The 17,659-nt window shown below is 40.9% G+C and overlaps 2 protein-coding genes across 2 annotated transcripts; one reads left to right on the top strand and one right to left on the bottom strand.

Moving 5' to 3' along the window:
• Positions 1–1,477, bottom strand: rpa3 (replication protein A3). The gene is made up of 4 exons (XM_079571458.1): positions 1,296–1,477; positions 1,147–1,221; positions 837–948; positions 1–128 (listed from the first exon to the last, which is right to left on the bottom strand). The coding sequence occupies exons 1-4, from the start codon at positions 1,392–1,394 to the stop codon at positions 46–48; spliced, it is 369 nt and encodes a 122-aa protein (XP_079427584.1). The 5' UTR covers positions 1,395–1,477; the 3' UTR covers positions 1–45.
• Positions 1,478–1,954: 477 nt separating this feature from the next.
• umad1 (UBAP1-MVB12-associated (UMA) domain containing 1) lies at positions 1,955–17,633 on the top strand. The gene is made up of 4 exons (XM_079571353.1): positions 1,955–2,159; positions 2,555–2,645; positions 9,343–9,428; positions 17,104–17,633. The coding sequence occupies exons 2-4, from the start codon at positions 2,564–2,566 to the stop codon at positions 17,401–17,403; spliced, it is 468 nt and encodes a 155-aa protein (XP_079427479.1). The 5' UTR covers positions 1,955–2,159; positions 2,555–2,563; the 3' UTR covers positions 17,404–17,633.
• The last annotated feature ends 26 nt before the right edge of the window (positions 17,634–17,659 follow it).

The following is a 17,659-nucleotide window of genomic DNA, read 5'->3' as shown; positions in this document are numbered from 1 at the left end:
CAAATATACATAAAGAAAAGTGAAACAGTTGCGCGTGTCGAGAGCTTAACCGCTGGCCGCTCCTTCAAACGGGTAGTGCTGGGGGAAGTCGTGGATGATCTTCAGCGCTTCGTTGTACAGCTGGACATCTGCGGGACGGAGAAAACGTCACTTGAGGAAAGAGTTGCAGTTTGAGGCGAGGAGAAAGAATTCTGAAATGCACTCGAGAGAATATTCATGTTGTTCTTTCCATTCCATCTTAAAGGAATAGGCCACCGTTTTTACATACTGAGATATGCTCCTAAAGGTTATTGACGGAAGTGAGCGGGGGAAGTCTTTAGGAGTTACTGCGCGGACGTTTTGCTCCTCGTATCATTACGCCTCACAATATAGTCCCCCTTTTCATTTGCTTATAAAATCGACATGCTACATTTCTGTGTAAATATACTTCGCATGAAAACACTTCACGTAACTTTATTTAAATAGGGAACACGTGGAAGAGCTTGGTAGCTTCTATCGTGAGCTTTTTTGGAGCTATATGACATGTGGGAGAGGCTGCGTATGTGCTCCGTTTGCGTGACAGAGCGCACGGACAAAGACCAGACGGGGATATATTAACTCGTCTAAGGTTAGGTAAGAGCATATCTCAGTATGTAAAATATTCCTTTAATGAAGAGGAACAGGTCATACTATATTTGATAACTCTATAGCTCTGTAGAAGAAATTACACAATAACGCAGCTTTCCAAGCCCAAATACTACTACTACTACTACGTGGGTATTAGTATGAACTGAAAGTACTTATGCATGTGTTTCCAATGTTAAATGTTATAAATGTGGTTTACTAATCCGACATACCAAATGGAATGCCTTTGTCCTCTCTGAGCATGTTGTATGTCGTGGCCATTATGACTCCTTTATTAGACACCATACCGATGACCTCCACTGCTCCAGACAGCTCCTCCTCAAGCTGGGAGACACAAGACGGCACAGCTTTAAACATAATGTCATCTTTCTGATGGGTATTGAAGACAGTGAACAGTCATTTTGACAGCTACAGTCCTGTCTAGTTCATACTGCTGTTGTTTGTTTTGCTCTTGGGACCTGCAGTCTGCACACAACATAAAGCTACATATTTACGATCCAAGTGGAAAATGTGAACACTTACAGGATCATTTAACTCCACTGTTGCCACCTTTCCCTCTCCATCCGACACGGTGAAGGTTTTTCCAGTGGGGTGGACCTGACAAAGACGACAAGACACATCAATAAGAGAAAATACTTATGACCAGAGCCATGACTGACATGTTTACAAACCTTTTCCACCCGCCCGACAAAACAAACCGGTCTGTTGATGTGCTGTGAGAGCATAGAGGAGTTTATTCTCGGTTTGGGGACGTCTATAATGTTTGCCATGTTGATAATAGGCTTCTGTGGCGCGGTTGTGAGGGGAAAATGGATCTGCGCGCGCGAAATTGCTTGAGGTGCACCTTTGTGTGGAAGGGAAACGCCGAGTAGGGCGGGATACAAGGACTTTACATTCACAAAACTACACGGCGTCCGCGCGGGCAACCCTGGAGTGGAAAACGAGCGCTCCTTCGACTTGCTAAGCGGTGTAACAGAAAAGGGGTCCCCAGAAACAGAACAGTATGGTTCCGCTACATTTCTCTTATGTATTTTTTAAATTGCAACAATCTCGTTTTAATAATCACAGCATTTAGGATTCGACATGTACATTTAGCAGGACATGAAAAATAATAATAATTTAATAATATAAAATATATATATATATAACATTTGAATATCCCCATTTCAGAAAATAATGACCCCTGTCCCATAACCTAAAAATATATTTAGAACATTTGTATATCAACGGAGAAATATAATATGGTTTTAATTTTTTATTTTTTAATGCAGCGGAACCACTTTGCTAAAGGAAGTTTCTGCAGGGACGTTTATCTACCGTAACACACGCATCTAAACACCGATCAAAACATCAGGAGCGATCATGAAATACCAATAACATGCCGTCAAACGCTTAAATTGTGTTATATATCTGCCTAAATATACTGTTTATTAATCCCTTGCTGAATCAAAAGCAAGTTGAGCGTGACAGAAAGTAAAAGCTCGCCAGTTTCGCTTTGACAGCCTCTCAAGGGGACTTTGTCGGGAAATTAAAAGGTAAACTTCAGTCGACATTTTGCTTTTTTGCTATAAACCTATCAGAGGATTACTCTGGGCTTTTATTAAAGTTAAGTTTGTGGTTTTATAATTATAATCAAGATGAATCTCGATGAAAACCATTAAGTCAAATGTTTTGCAAGAGTACAAATTGATGATAGATGAAAACGTCATGCATATTAACTACAGTATTTTTCTTTGACTACAAACCAATTGCCTTTCAGTTAATGTTACTACTATATTTCACTATAATATCCATGACCCAAAATAACCAAACTTTATCTGGATGCATTTCAAATGTATACTGTGTGTAATGTAATCATTGCTACATTAACATACTTCCATGGTCTTAACTATCATTGGTTGAGTAACATAATTATTATTTGTGTTGACAGGTGGAAATCATGTTTAATTTATTTGGATTTCGCAAAGACTCAAAGAAGTCGACATCAGACAAGGAAGTAGAAGGAGGGTTTGTTATTGTAGGTAAGTAATCCTAGCTCTTAGAAACAGAACAAGGAACAAAGCTATTCTTCTATTCTTTGTCTTTATTTTTAAGGTATGATTTTTAAGGTATGTTGTAAGGAAAAAACATTGCTTGGACTGTCTTTTTTTCATGCTTTAATAATCCCACATTTTTAGCCTGACTGTTATGTGCCAATATGAAACAAAGAAACGCTGACACAAAAGACCGACCAAATGTCCAGGTCCCATGAGTAGCGTGCGACCCAATTTGGAAACCACACATTTCACAATACTTTATGCAACACATTTACCGTTAACACAGTAGTGTAGTTTAAGTAAGCAGATGGTCAGGGGCAGTGTGGTATTTTTGGAAGAAGAGGCCTTGGCTGGTGTCACGGCCAGACTTTCTCTTTTGAGGTGTGGGGGGGACACGCTGCGTTCACAGGCGCTCACTGTAAAACCCCCTGCTTAGTCACGGCAGCGCTGGAAAGACACGGATGCAATCGGACTTACAGTGAGGTCAATGTCTGAGTCATGGTTACGGCGACAATAAGGTTTTATTCTTCGAAAGTGTTCACAGTCTGCTGGTCCGAAAGTACTTCACTTCATCAAGTTATTTTAAGGTAGTGACTAATTGAATAGGTACAATATCACGACTATTAAAAAGTTTTTACACTACTTTGGACACCCGTAGAAGAATACCATTTGTGTGAAGAAAAATTCCGTTAGTTGTCGTAAAATTATTATAGAATATGATGCAAGGCGTACATGTGCACTGACAAGGTATGTAGTTAGAATAAGCTAAAATAATGATGATTGATAAACAACTTGATAAACAATTTGAGCGCTGACATGTCCAGGTCAAGTACCTGTATAAAGTTGCCCCCCATAGTGTCTGAATCACTCCAAAATGGTGTCATTTGTTGGTGCTTAAAGGAATAGGCCACCGTTTTTACATACATATGTTCTTACCTTAGCTTTGACGAGTTCTTTAGGACCTGTCTGGTCTTCACCCGTGCCTTCAGTCACGTAAACACAGCGCAGACGGCGTTAGCATTTAGCCTCTCCCTCTCTCCTCTATAGCTCCAAAACAGGTCAAGATAGAAGCTACCAAGCTCTTCCACGTTTTCCCTATTTAAATATGGTTACGTGAAGTGTTCCACTACAAAGTATAATTACACAAAATTAAACAATGTGGATTTTCTAAGCGAATAAAAGGGGGAACTATATTGTAAGGCGTAATAATACCAGGAGTAGTTCGAAATCCGCGCAGTAATCTTCACTTTACTGTGCGGATGCCAAACTACTCCTGGTATTACTACGCCTTACATTATAGTTCCCCCTTTTATCCACTTAAAAAATCCACATTGTTTAATTTTGTGTAATTATACTTTGTAGTGGAACACTTCACGTAACCATATTTAAATAGGGAAAACCTGGAAGAGCTTGGTAGCTTCTATCTTGACCTGTTTTGGAGCTATAGTGGAGAGAGGGAGAGGCTAAATGCTAACGCCGTCTGCGCTGTGTTTACGTGACTGAAGGCACGGTGGAAGATCAGACAGGTCCTAAAGAACTCGTCAAAGCTAAGGTAAGAACATATCTCAGTATGTAAAAACGGTGGCCTATTCCTTTAAAGGAGCTAGATGCAAGTTGGCCATTTTATACTCATCACTGCCACCTCAGGTCATACGTGTAACTGCAGCTTCTATATTAAGCTTGTGCATGACGGCAATTCGGACCCGAAGTAACACCTTTTTGAGTGACAGTGCAGGATTTTAGAGGCAGTTGTGGTGAACTGGTCTGAGCTCATTCTACACATTAGGACATGGCTGGAACATGTAGGGGAAGGAAAATACATACATTTATAATTTTTATTTATTTATTATTTTATTTTTAGCGCATTTTCTCCAGTTCGGTTTTCCCTAAATCCAAGAGCTTCCTACCTTTTTTGTCGTGTTTTCGTAGTTTCTTTGTCATGTTTTAGGCAATTTTCATCACATTTTTGTCACTTTTTTGTCTCTCTTTTGTGGCTTTCTTGTTGATTTTTTTGTGTTTTTTCATCACTCGTGTGTTTTGGTTGCTTTTTTTATTGTGTTATTGTTGCTTTTCCGGCACGTCTTTGTCGCTCTTCTGACACTTTTTTGCTTTAAGATTTGGGTAATGCGAAACTGGAGAAAATGTGCTCGGTGAAGGCGGGGGTTAAGGGGTTAAAAGGCATTCACTAATTTCGTTTATCGCAGTATTTCCCCAATAATATAGAATTTCTACTACTTCCTACATGTACAATAGGTTAATTCTCCATCCAGCCAGGTGATTCAGACCATAAGCCTGACGCGACATCTTGAGAAAGGTCCCGGGGCGCTGGACAAAACAACATTATTTAGATATTAAGGGACAGTGCAGACTTTTCAAAGGCCAATAACATTCACAAATAAATAAAAGCACTTCTGTCATGTTTTTGAAAAGGCTCCAACATTATAACGTGGCTAAGACCTCAAAAACACTGATGTTGAAGCTCGTGTCCAGGCTCTGGCACTAGATCACAACACTCATTCTTCATCGGCGCCACGTCACATGACAGTTGATACCTATTATATTGTTATCAGATAAGAGCTCGCATGTGTAACAGGAGCGAACCGCGGACAATTGTTGCTCCAGTCGTACAAGGGGAAAGTGCGGAGATCCAAGCAGCTGGTGGAGCGGTTTACGCCCGATACCATCTGGCCTCGCACAAAGAGCCCGGGCCCCCGTGGCGTCCCACAGGAGCAGAGATGGGAAGTTACTGTCACATCAAAACAAAAGGCGTCTCCCAAGTAGCTACACTGTAAACGATTTCGCCTGACCATGAATGAATGACTAACTCTTATTGGATCCCATATAAAGACTCCCGTCCTGTTCCTTGTAACGTCTTAGCCAAACTTTGACCTAAATTGCTCAAATAGATTTCTTTCGCATGACAAACAACTTCAAAATATAACACCTCTATAACCTCACAATGCCGAAATACATGGTAACCTTTGATGCTCCTCAGTTCTTCACAATGCGCCCTCTGCGGGTGTGTATACACATTTATCACATCAAGGCCTTACAAAAGTTAAAGCAGTACTGAGTAACTCTTGCCCCTAGAGGCCATAAGCGCCATTGCAGGTGTCGTAGTATGTTGTATGTTTTACTCATTAATTGTCCATGAGAGAAAATACTACGCTGACAGACAAGGGAGAGGGATATTGTACATCGAATTACACAATGGAGATAATGTTTTTCACTCAAACTTGGCTGTATACTGTTTAAGTGGGCCTCATTCCGATTTCCAACCAAGTTAAGCCATAAGCCACGCCCCCGCAAATTCTGATTGGATGTCATTCCAAATGCAGCATTTTCAGTTTGCTTTATTAAGTTAATATTGTCGTTTTACAAATGTTTAAGGTTAGGAATTAAGGCTAGGGTTAGGATTAAGGTTAGGAAATAGGATTTGGTTAGAGTCAGAACAATGTGGGGGTGGGATCATGGCGTAACTGGGTTGCAAAGCGTAAAGACGCCTTAAGTGGCGCTAGCCCGCAGTTAGCTTTGCCTGTTAGCCTGTTAGCTTCTGCTTCATGATTCCATTAGTGTGTATTGGTGACTCCGACCCGTAGGCAGTGAAGTTGCAATTGTGGTTTTCTGGCCAGAGACACCAGGGGGAGATGAAAGACCCCCCAATCATCCCATTAACACCTGTATTACCCCCAGAGGGACTACGAACAGGATTTATTAAGATAAACAAGTTACTTAGTACTACTTTAACCTTTGAGAACTTTATCAAATTTTCTCAATTGAAAGGGGCTAGATGCAAGTTGCTCATTTTATACTCACTACTGCCATCTCAGGTCATACGTGTAACTGCACCTTCTATATTAAGCTTGTGCATGACGGCAATTCGGACCCGATAAAACTCTAGATCGGACATTGCGCTCCTTAACCTGGCAAACGTGGCGCCCATCTTGTGACTGGCCGACGAGGCTAACCCCTATAACAACCAATGCAAAACCAGGAGTAACATTTTCATTGATTCAATGGCAATCTTGTCGTTTTAATTGTGTTTGCATTGTTTGCATTCCTAGGGCTCAGTGGTTAGCATTCCTTGTATCACTATCACATGTTCAATTCAAATATTGGTCATGTAGTGTTAAAAAAAAATACAGAAATGCTGTTTTAAAGTAGGAAACATGTGTTTTATTTAAGATACCTTGAAGTGAATGATTTGAAGTGTTTGACAAAGGAAAATCCATGAACAAATGGAGCTAAATGTAAATGTAGCTGTAACCGAAATAGAATTTGAAAAACTGCAAATGCGTTATTTTCTTGCCAAGTATGACAATAGGTCAGCCACAATTGTCAAAGAGTCATGAAGTAACTCAAAATAGATCAATACAGTACCAAGGAAATAATTGGTGTTTGATTTGATTTCATTGCACTGGGTTAGAGGGACCAGGAACAAGATGGCCGCCAGGATTGCCATTCGTCACAACATATTACTTTGTCCATGTCCTATAGAGTTTTATTAAATATCTTTGCACTAAACACTTGCATCAGCAGGTCTTTAGTGTGCACAGTTCCTCTTTGGGCTGTGGGCTAAAGGATCAGAGGTTCTCGCAGGAACAGCCAAGTCCTGAGGCATAAAACTGCTTTTGGTCAGTCAGCCTCCAAAGAACTGAAGGGAAAGTTAAACAGAGACCTTTTTAAACATAAGCTAAAAGACTCTTTGAGCAAAGGTCAGATGAAGCTCTGTTTTCTCCTTGGAAAATCACATCTAGGGATTAGCTTTGCATACAATGTAACACGAGCTCTTGAAGCATTTTTGTGCCTACACAAATCAACACAAATAAATAACAGGCATTTCTCGACACATATTATTCGAAATTAAACATACTTCAGGAATGACAGAGACTAAGGTGTTGAATGTAGTTATACATCCATAATAATGCTAATATAAATAAGTAGTAGTAAGAAAGCTTCTAAGTGCTTCAATGTGATTAACTTTCATGCATTTGAGAATAATACAAGTGAGGACTAATGTGTATTATAAAATGATTATCATACACAGTAGGGGTGGGAACCTCTGGGTACCTCACGATTTGATCCGATACTTGATACATGGCTCACGATGATGACAACCTTACGGTGCCGATGCTGCGATAATTGATATATTGCACAAAACATACCTACGATGCACAATACGATACATTTCTTTTGACGACAGAGGTCTAAGAAACATGTGATTTTTAAACTTTTTTTTTAACATACTACATATTATTCATCATTTGCATTTAACTTAAAATGATCCCTGATTTTCTGAAAATGGGTCTATTGATCTGCCAGTGACCGCATTTACATTTAGATAAACAAGAAGCCACAGTCCCATCTCAAAAATCAACCCCAAATTTGTCTTATTTATATTTATAGAAACTATCATTAAAAGTCATATATTTGTGGGACTGTGTTTGGTCCAAGTGCTTAAAATTATCGTGCTGCCCTCTACTGTTCTGGCTGAATTCTTGGTCATTATTGGCCTCTATTGACTGTGAAAACTGAGGAGCACTGCTACCCCATTAATATGCGTGACATCATCATAAGTATTGACATCAGAATAAAAAGTACGTCCTGCAAAAACAAAAAATCACTAATTACCAGGCAAATACACAGCCAGAGCGTGCATCCTGTTTACGTACAGTTAATAAGAGAATAAGAAGTTGATATGTTCCTTTTTCCAAACCCAGGCCCACAGTCATGAACCTGTTTTTGCATTAAAATTATGTGTTATTGCCAATTTCAACAACACAATGTTTAGCATTAACCTTACGATTTGCAGCATTGACAATGACGAAGCTTTTACTTTTCACATCATTATTAACTGCTGAAAATTTGTGAGAAGTATTTAGTAACTTATTAATAACATAATAATTAGTATATGGAAGAAATGGAACGGAAATAGAAATTAAATGTTTGTCACCCGAAAAACCTATCATTACTTAGAAACGCCAGGCAGTTTTTAAGCAAACGTGTTGTATAGTTTAGACCCACATAACAACAGCTGCACCCTTCCCTTTCTCTCTCGGCTCTTCCCTCCTTTGTTTTATCCTCCTTTGACGACAGAGGTCTAATTAGCTCAGGACGGGCTGGAAATAGACCCATTTGCAAGGAATATATGATTTTGACGTGAACGCTCCACCAAGCCTCCCGGCTAATTTAAGGATATTTTTGTACGCAGGGCAATAAACACTGTTGTGTAAATGGGGGGGGCCGGGCTGTATTTGGTACATCATGTGGTTGTTTGGCCGTGGCTTACTTATAATTATCTACATTTGAGTTATTTTGTGATGAAATCAAATGTGTCGAGACTCGTGGAGTTACGCGGTAGCACACCTTACAGAACCGCCACTGGGTAAAAAGAAACACATATTGATCTTTTTTTATATTAAAGGGACGTTACCCCATTTTTTTGTATTGTAGAATAGTACATTTCGTTTGCCACCATCAGCCTAAACCGTGACGTCTATCAGCAATAAAAGTGCAACACAAAACTAGGTCCAATCCAATCCTCGGACTTACCTGGAGATTTTGATTTGGAGAATGATTTGATAATATCTATACATTTTTTTCATCTAATATTGTTGCTTTCTATTGTTTATGCTCGACATTACATTCTAATGCTAATGTGGACTGATCTCTTTTCAATCAGGAGAGACTGTGGAGGAGCAAAGGCAGAAGATGCAGACAATGAACATCACTCAACCCTCAACAAATGTCATCGTACAGACATCAAAGGTGAGGCCGTTTTTTTTCCAGTATATAACTATTCTTTTGGCAGAAATGGCAAATATTTTGGACTTTGTTTTGTAAATTGCAAAGCGGTTTTCCTCCTCGTTGGGCTGTGCAATTAATCGAAATTCGATTACAATTTCGATTATTCCACAAAATGATTACAAAATTAGCATAATCGAAAAAAATAACTTTTGACGTAATCAAAAAAAACAACAACATTTTTTTCACTTTAAAAATAAATAAATTGCAAAGCAGACTTGCATATTTCATGGCGCTGGGATTATTTCCCCTTCGCATTTCACATGCCATGGCTCATGCTTTTGCCTGACTGAAAAAGAAACAGTGCTGCTCAGTTTGCTTGCGCAGGTGTGAGGGCTGGCCAGCAGGGGGCAGGTGTGAAACAGAGACCTCTCCTTAATCGAGGCACACGTGAAATCATTTGAACTTTTATGACAGCTCAGAAAACAGAAATATTCAGCATAGTTTTTTTTATTAATAAATATATACATAAAATAAAGACCTTTTTTTATAAGGAACAAATAATCGTTTCAATAATTGTGATTTCAATTATGACAAAAATAATCGTGATTATTATTTTTTCAATAATCGAGCAGCCCTACCTCCTCGTAAATGTACTGATTTCAGAAGCATTAGAAGTACTCTGTGAAAATCTGTGGCACCAGCATGGAATCTGACACCACTATTGTATCAGAAGATCCCAATAGGACAGTTTTTTTTTGGAATTTAGCTTGTTGCGTATCGGCTGTTTATAAGTGTTAAAGGTCAAAGTTCAACATCAACATACTGCCGTCCGTGCTTGATCACCAACTTCCACACATATCTGAGAAACCTCCACCGACCTGTTATTAAATTGCTATATCATACGCCTTTTGAGAAATGTTTTCACCACACAGATTCTAATTAGGTTCATATTTGCGGCCAGCGCCACGTGCTGCCTCCATACGTCCTTCTCCTGCTGCCGCTTTCTCGTGTCGTCGGGTGTGTCTTCTTTTAATCATGCGGTGGCAGGACGCACTTCAAAGCTCGCAAATGAACGCTTATTTCCCGCCATGGACATTTCCCGCAGTAATGACAGGATCGCGGCGCAACGTGAGAGTTCTGTTGCACTTGCTACATCACAACCTTGGACCAAGAGTCTTGAGTAAGATTCAGAAGTGTTTATAACCGACCAATGGTAAGTAAGAGGTCAAGAACGCCGTGTCGAGGAAAAAAACATGAATAAAAAGTAGGCTCACACATGGCCGTGTTAAATCCTGCATTTTGTCCATCGATGCCTGCTCCGACACGCATCAGAACATTGTGAACATTTTAAAGTCCATACACTCCCTCCAGACTTGTTCTTGTCATTGCAGCGCTCAGATCTCCAGCCCTAGCCAGTTTAGCCACTTTCAAGTTAAGGCCTTTTCACAGTCACCGACCTGCTTATCTCTTGTCTGGAGTGGTTGGACAAATGAATGAAAGCCTCGTGCAAATGAAAACAAAGTTCCTCCCACTTTAGCCAACAGCTGCAATAAACCAGTCCATTGAGTTCATAGCTCATAGTTCATAAATACGTGAGTGAATGTAGCATAAACATTTGTTTCAAAAGGTTGTCTCTGCACACTTTAGCCTCTGGGTACTTCACGATTCGATACGATTCACAAAACATGGCTCACGTTAACAATAATCTCACGATATGCCGATACTGCAATAATCGATATATTGCACAAAATAATATATCATGATTATAAAGAAACATATGCCTTTTTTTACCATTTGTAACAGTGTTACTTTCTAGACAATTGCATGTTCCATAGTTTATATGATTAACATTGGTTTTCATGTACATTGTTGCCCTTTCTCTTGCATAAATCAGTGAATAACTATTAACTGCCGAGTGACCCTCAGGTGACAGTGGCACGCCACCACATTCAAATTTAAATGCTCAAGACACTAGTCCTTTTTCCAAAATCCAAGATAAAGCAGTACAAAGTAACTTGTTTACCATAATAACACGTCTGCGTTGTCCCTGTGGGGGTAATGCAAGTGTTGATGGGATGATTGGGGGGGTCTTTCATTGCCACCTGGTGTCTCTGTCCAAAAAAACACAATTGCAACTTTCCCTGCTCCCACCCGGAGGCGCCATACACACTAATGGAATCACGAAGAAGTTAACAGGCTAATGGGCAAAGCTAACTGCGGGATGTTTAGCAGTATTTACAGCCACGGTTGAGTGACCGTGGTTGTGGCACAATGTACAATATCCCTCTCTCCCTTTGTCTTTTCTGTCAGCGTAGTGTTTGCTCTCATGGACAATTAATGAGTTAAAAAAACGCAACATGATACGACACCTGCAGAAGCGCTTATGGTCTCTAGGGGCATGAGTTACTCAGTTCTGCTTTAACTTGATCTTATCTATAAAATACATGAGATAAATAAAAGCTATAGTTAAAAGTAATATATGTGTGTGACAGTGTTTGATCCAAATGTTTAACATTGTAATGCAGCCCTCTACTGTTGTGACTGACTTCTTGACCATTATTGGCTCTCAATTGACCGTCAAAGCAATGGAGTACTGCAGCCACATTGATATGCATGACGTCTTCATATACATGATCCTCAAAAGTATCGATATCGGAATAATAAACATCGGTGTTCTATCGTTCTGCAAAGTATTGTGATTGATTTATGAACGTTGTGTTCATGAACGTTGTTCATAAACACACAAAGACATGGCCTGCAGATAGCGATCATGCATTTCGTTGGTGTGAAGCCTTGTTTTGGCCTTTGTTGTCGGCTTGTTTCGAATTATAACTCTGCTCTGCCCTTGACTAGTGCCCTCTGCTGGTGTTCGGTATATGTCACGATACAGTATGTATCACGGTGCAACACAATCCATATTGTGATCCCGAAAAGTATTCCATGAAGTATTGCAACAGTATATCCGGAGTGAAAAGAAAATGATTTGCACAAGCTGTATTTCCAGAAGTTAATACACACATTAAAAGTGTAGCTTAGCTTTGTGTGATAGGATGTCTACAGGTTGTTTAAAAAAACGTATCCTCGAAACTGCGAAATTATCACCTCATTCTGAACGTTTGCTTTCTTTTTTCTTCGTGACTTTCTCGAAGCGTATAGGAAACCCCAGCCCAGGCCGTGCGGAGGAAGCCTCAGCCTCGTCGTAATCGCACAGGAATAGTCATTTCCTGCAAAAACATCTTCTCTGCATTTAGTCTGACGTCCTCCTGTAATTGCACACTACGACCCGATCTGAGATGTGCAAAGCAAGATTGACTCTGAAACGTTTACATAAGGCTCCTGTGGCTACTTAGGCGCAGCGTCAGATGTTCAGCAGATTGTAACCACTGTAGAACATGACTCATCTGGTTCTCGCTTCCCCCAGCACTGACTCTGTTGATCAAATAAACCAATCGAAGATGCATGAGACAATGCTAGTTTCATTTGTGTGCGTGGGAGTGCTGGAATGTTTAACCCAGTAAACTGCAAACAGAGTCCAGCTGGCAATAACAGTGATTAATCGTGACAGAGGTTTTAATTGACATCTTTTGTCAGGAGCTTGATGCGTTTTCTAGTCAGCCTTTTGGGGGCCCATATTGATCTATTTGCATTTTTGATTAATGTAAAAAAAACAACAACAAATAAATTCCACTCCAAGTACTACTGAACACAGGACAGTTTCCAATTTATTCCTCAAAGTAGAAACTCTGAAGGCTGTCCATGCTGATGATACGACACCTTGTGGCATATCAGCCACAGATTTTTTTCACGAGCGTCACCCGGATTTCCTGACTTTTGGCCATGTGTGAGTCAAACACAAAGTTTACAAAGCGACCGAACCGACTAAAATGCTCAAAAGTCGGTCACCTCAAAGCTGATTTGTTCATGTAATTGACATCAGACTTTTATAAACAGTTTGACCGTCTCTGTGTGGGAAAAACAAAAAACTCACAATATGGCTCCCCCAATGATTCTCATTGTGTCCCAGTCCCAGACACACTGTTTTTAATGTGGAAAATCTGGTCACCCTACAATAATAAGCACTGGGTCTACTTACTACTATTACTACAGTTTCATTATTGTCAGATAAATGTAAAAAATAGCTTAACTCTTGCCCCTAGAGGCCATAAGCGCAACTGCAGGTGTCGTAGCATGTTGCGATTTTTTTTACTTATTAATTGTCCGTGAGAGTAAATACTACGCTGACAGAAAAGGTGAAGGGAGAGAGGGATATTGTTCATCCAGTTACACAATGGAAATAATTTTTTTGACTCAAACTTGGCTGGAAACACTGTTTAAGTGGCGCTAGCCCGCAGTTAGCCTTGGCCGTTAGCCTGTTAGCTTTTTCTTCGTGATTCCATTAGTGTGTATTGGCGGCTCCGGTCTGGCAGTCAAGTTGCAATTGTGGTTTTCTGGCCAATCAACCCATTAACACTTGTATTACCCCCAGAGGGACTACGAAAAAGTAATAAAGTAAACAAACAAACAAACAAAACAAACAAACAAAAAGGATTTATAGTTACTTTGTATTGCTTTAATATTTATTTATTGTAAGCTAGAAACAGAAAATGCTATTCTTCTTTCTGCTGTGGGTCTACTGGTCTCAATGGAGATGCTCCACAATGTTTCCACCGCTAACAACAGCGCGTCTAATGTACCCAGAAAGAGGCTTCCCCACATGTAAGTGCACTATTGTATTTCAGACCTGTGCATAAGTTACGACACACCGGAGAGGCAGACAGGATTAAGGCTTTGTTTTGGGAGAGCGCTCTAATGAGGAACAGGATGGAGGGACGTGCATCACCACACATGACCAACAGCGCCTACTGACCTCGGCCAAACCCACAAGTGTCACCAGTTCTCAAAGACCAGCGCAGGAAATGAATGTTGAAGAAAAGTTATGTCATGCAAAATCTGGTGGTGAGGAAGTCTGTGAAGTCGAGGAGACTACCAACCATCCAAGTGTGAAGTCATGCGAATATGCTATATACGTGTATTTCTCGTGACTTTAAAGCGAGGCACGGCAGGTGTTTTTATGCCTTAGAGCAGGGGTAGGCAAGTTTGCTTAGTGGAGGACTGATTTTCTTCATTGTAAAAAGACCAAGGGCCGGACCTGCCAATTTTAGCCCAATGTAAAGCATTATTTTCTACAAATGCCAGCGTTGTATGTACACGATTAGGGCTACCATTAAACGATAGTCTGGTATCGGGAAAAAAGTTTAGGTAGGTAGCTACTGGTATCTAAATGTAGTTACTGGGGGGGGGGAAATACTGTTTTGATGTTGTTGGTCAAGGGACAGCATTAAAGGAAGTGACTCGGTTATTTTCCCCAATTTTTTATTACAATATTTTCTATATTGGAGAGTCCAGCCTCTATTGACGTCGAAAGGAGCCAGCTGAGGTGGCTCGGGCTTCTGTTCCGGATGCCTCCTGGTCGCCTCCCGCGGGAGGTATTCCAGGCATGTCCTAGTGGGACAAGGCCTCGTGGAAGACCCAGGACACGGTGGTGGGACTATGTCTCCGAGCTGGCCTGGTGTCGCCTCAGGGTCCCCCCAGAACAGCTGGAGGAGGTGTGTGTGGATCGGGAAGTTTGGGCATCTCTGCTGAGACTGTGCCCCCGCGACCCGGCCCCGGATAAAGCGGAAGAAAATGGATGGATGGATGGATTTTCTATATTTCCCCAGTCTATTCCCCATTTATGTTTGTCCCATTTCTTCACACAATTTTTCCTTATTTTGAGCCACATTTTCCCCAAATTATTCCCCATTTTCACACATTTCTTGCCATTGGAGATGAACCCGATATTGTAAATTTGCAAATCTTCCAAACATTATTGTTTCGTTTTCTGTTTCTAAATGACAGATATTATATATCATTCAGGTTCTGTTTGAAGATTTTTATGAAGAATTGACTGTATTTCACACATTTTTAGAGTTTTCACAGGCATTTGATCTTTCATTTGTGTCATATCATCTTCAAAATCATAAAAAAACATCCTGAGGGCCACAGGTTCTTAGCAGAAGGGCCGGATTTGGCCCCCGGGCCTGACGTTGCCTACCCCTGCCTTAGAGTAAATAAAAGACCAAACTCCCCCTAAGACGCTTATTTTATGACTTTTTCTCAACTCGATTGCCGTAGTTTTTCAGGGTAATCACTACACCAGCGCGGCCCCTCGTCATGTGCGCCTTCATTCCCAAATATTGTCATGTTTGGCATGCACTTGTAGCAAGCATGGCGACCGAGATGACGCTGTAATGCAAAGATGGTCTTTTTTTCCCCCCTTTCTTTAGGGAAGACTGCAGCAGCAAAAAAAGTCAGTGATACATGCGCATATGCACAGACGTTTTAAAACTGTAGGTCCTCTTTTCTCAAACTGTGGTTTTCCTCACTCTATCGCAACAATATCTTCACTTCAGTAGCTCTGACAGACTCCAAACTTTCCGGTCTTGTACTTAATACTTACTTAATATTTTGAGGTTTCTCCCCTGATTTTTTAAATAGCTTTTAATAGTAATAGTAATGCATTGGTTTTATATAGCATTTTTCCGGACACTCAAAGACGCTTTATTCATTCACTCCATACTCTGTAGTGGTACGGCTTCTATTGTAGCCACAGCTGCCCTGGGGTAGACTGACGGAAACGAGCCTTAGCTTCAGAGATCTGACGGGATAGGCGGCATTGGGCAGAGCAAAGGCGGTATGATGAATAATGAAATTTGAACGTCCCCCTCCTCAAAAAAACATAACAAGGTAAGCCCATTCAGGAACTAGATGATCCAAAATCCCCTCAGAAGTTTTTTTCCCCCTAGCAACTATTATAGCAACAAAATAATAAAACCATAAATTAAAATATTAAGATCTGGCTCGAGTATTTAGATTTAGTCGTTGAAAACATAGGCAAAAAGAAAGTGCCTTATTTCTTCATGAAAACAGAAAACAACAGAAAACTTGCAATAAATGTTGTCCTCATATTTCTTACTTTCTTACCGTGGCACGGTAGCGCAGCGGTTAGTGCTCTCGCTTCACAGGTAGAAGGTCCGGGTTCGATTCCCACCTGCATGGGGCCTTTCTGTGTGGAGTTTGCATGTTCTCCCCGTGTCTGCGTAGGTTTCCTCCGGGTACTCCGGTTTCCCCTACCACTAAAAACATGCACAATAGGCCAGGATGAACGATGTGTGTGAGTAAATGTATGGTCCGTAATCAAAGTTTGACATTCATTTATTCATTCGCTATTTACTTGCCTTATAATATTAAAGGTCTTGATTCAGTCTTATTCAGCCACTGGGCAATGCCAAACACAGACAATGTTATTTTTGCAGCGAGTTATCAAAATAAAACATTAAGAAGACTAAAATGTACTGGCTAGTCACAGCAAAGCAGAAACCCTCCATGGAAACAAGCTGGTGATGTTGGAGGAAAGGCAAGCCCGCCCACATTGAAGATGCATGTGTTTTTTGGATAGTTTTCACACCTATGATGATACCAATGCTTGTGTATGTATTTTTTTTATTGGGTGAAATGTTACACAGTATGGCTTCTATTAAGACACGTCGAAAGCAACACTGATAACTGAATGACTCATTACACTCTTCATCCTGTCTGACGTTGAACTGTTTACTCTATTTGTAATATTTGTAACAATAATAATCTTTTCTTCCAGACGTCTCGCCCGCTCCCGCCTCATCCGGTCGACCCGAAGTTCCCCGTGGCCTTCTCCAACACCGGGCTCCCCCCCGCTCCCGGACCCTCGTCGCCGGCGGGGGCGTTGTCGTATGCCGCCGCGCCCGCCCTCCCGGACCTCCTCGGGGACATCCCTTTCACTCTGGCCCCCCACGTGCTGGCCATGCAGGCTGGGTTACCCCTCATACCCGACGTGCTGCTGTCCCGGGACATTAACTACAACCTGGCCAGCTTCCAGTACGACTTCACTTTGGAGAACTCGGTGCTTCACAACATGTAGCAGGAGGATGAAAAATGTACAGCTCATTATATAGCAGTCGGCGACAGAATGGAGTTGGGATCGGTTTTGTTTTATAGATGACGTAGACAGAACTGGCTCGTTTTAACACTAACGTACTGTGAACCACATAGAGGAATGACTGAAAATCCAATCTAGTTTGAAAGTGAACGTAGCACTCGGCATGTTTTTGTGCAGGCGTCGCCAACCCTAGTAGTTCCTCAGACTTGTTTGAAAAATAAGTTTCTTGCAATGTAAT

This window comes from Gobius niger (assembly GCF_951799975.1).
Source record: "Gobius niger genome assembly, chromosome: 14".
NCBI lineage: Eukaryota > Metazoa > Chordata > Actinopteri > Gobiiformes > Gobiidae > Gobius > Gobius niger.
The sequence above is the reverse complement of the archived record's forward strand: the minus strand, read 5'-3'. Positions and strand labels throughout refer to the sequence as shown.

What these genes read in the sequence shown, in the direction of transcription:
- umad1 (XM_079571353.1), top strand. Translation starts at nt 2,564, where the DNA reads ATGTTTAATTTATTTGGATTTCGCAAAGACTCAAAGAAGTCGACATCA. An exon ending in AGGAGGGTTTGTTATTGTAG is followed by an intron (nt 2,646 to 9,342) that starts GTAAGTAATCCT and finishes CTTTTCAATCAG; the next exon opens with GAGAGACTGTGGAGGAGCAA. An exon ending in TCATCGTACAGACATCAAAG is followed by an intron (nt 9,429 to 17,103) that starts GTGAGGCCGTTT and finishes CTTTTCTTCCAG; the next exon opens with ACGTCTCGCCCGCTCCCGCC.
- rpa3 (XM_079571458.1), bottom strand. Translation starts at nt 1,394, where the DNA reads ATGGCAAACATTATAGACGTCCCCAAACCGAGAATAAACTCCTCTATG. An exon ending in CAGTGGAGTTAAATGATCCT is followed by an intron (nt 949 to 1,146) that starts GTAAGTGTTCAC and finishes TGTGTCTCCCAG; the next exon opens with CTTGAGGAGGAGCTGTCTGG. An exon ending in GGACAAAGGCATTCCATTTG is followed by an intron (nt 129 to 836) that starts GTATGTCGGATT and finishes TCCGTCCCGCAG; the next exon opens with ATGTCCAGCTGTACAACGAA.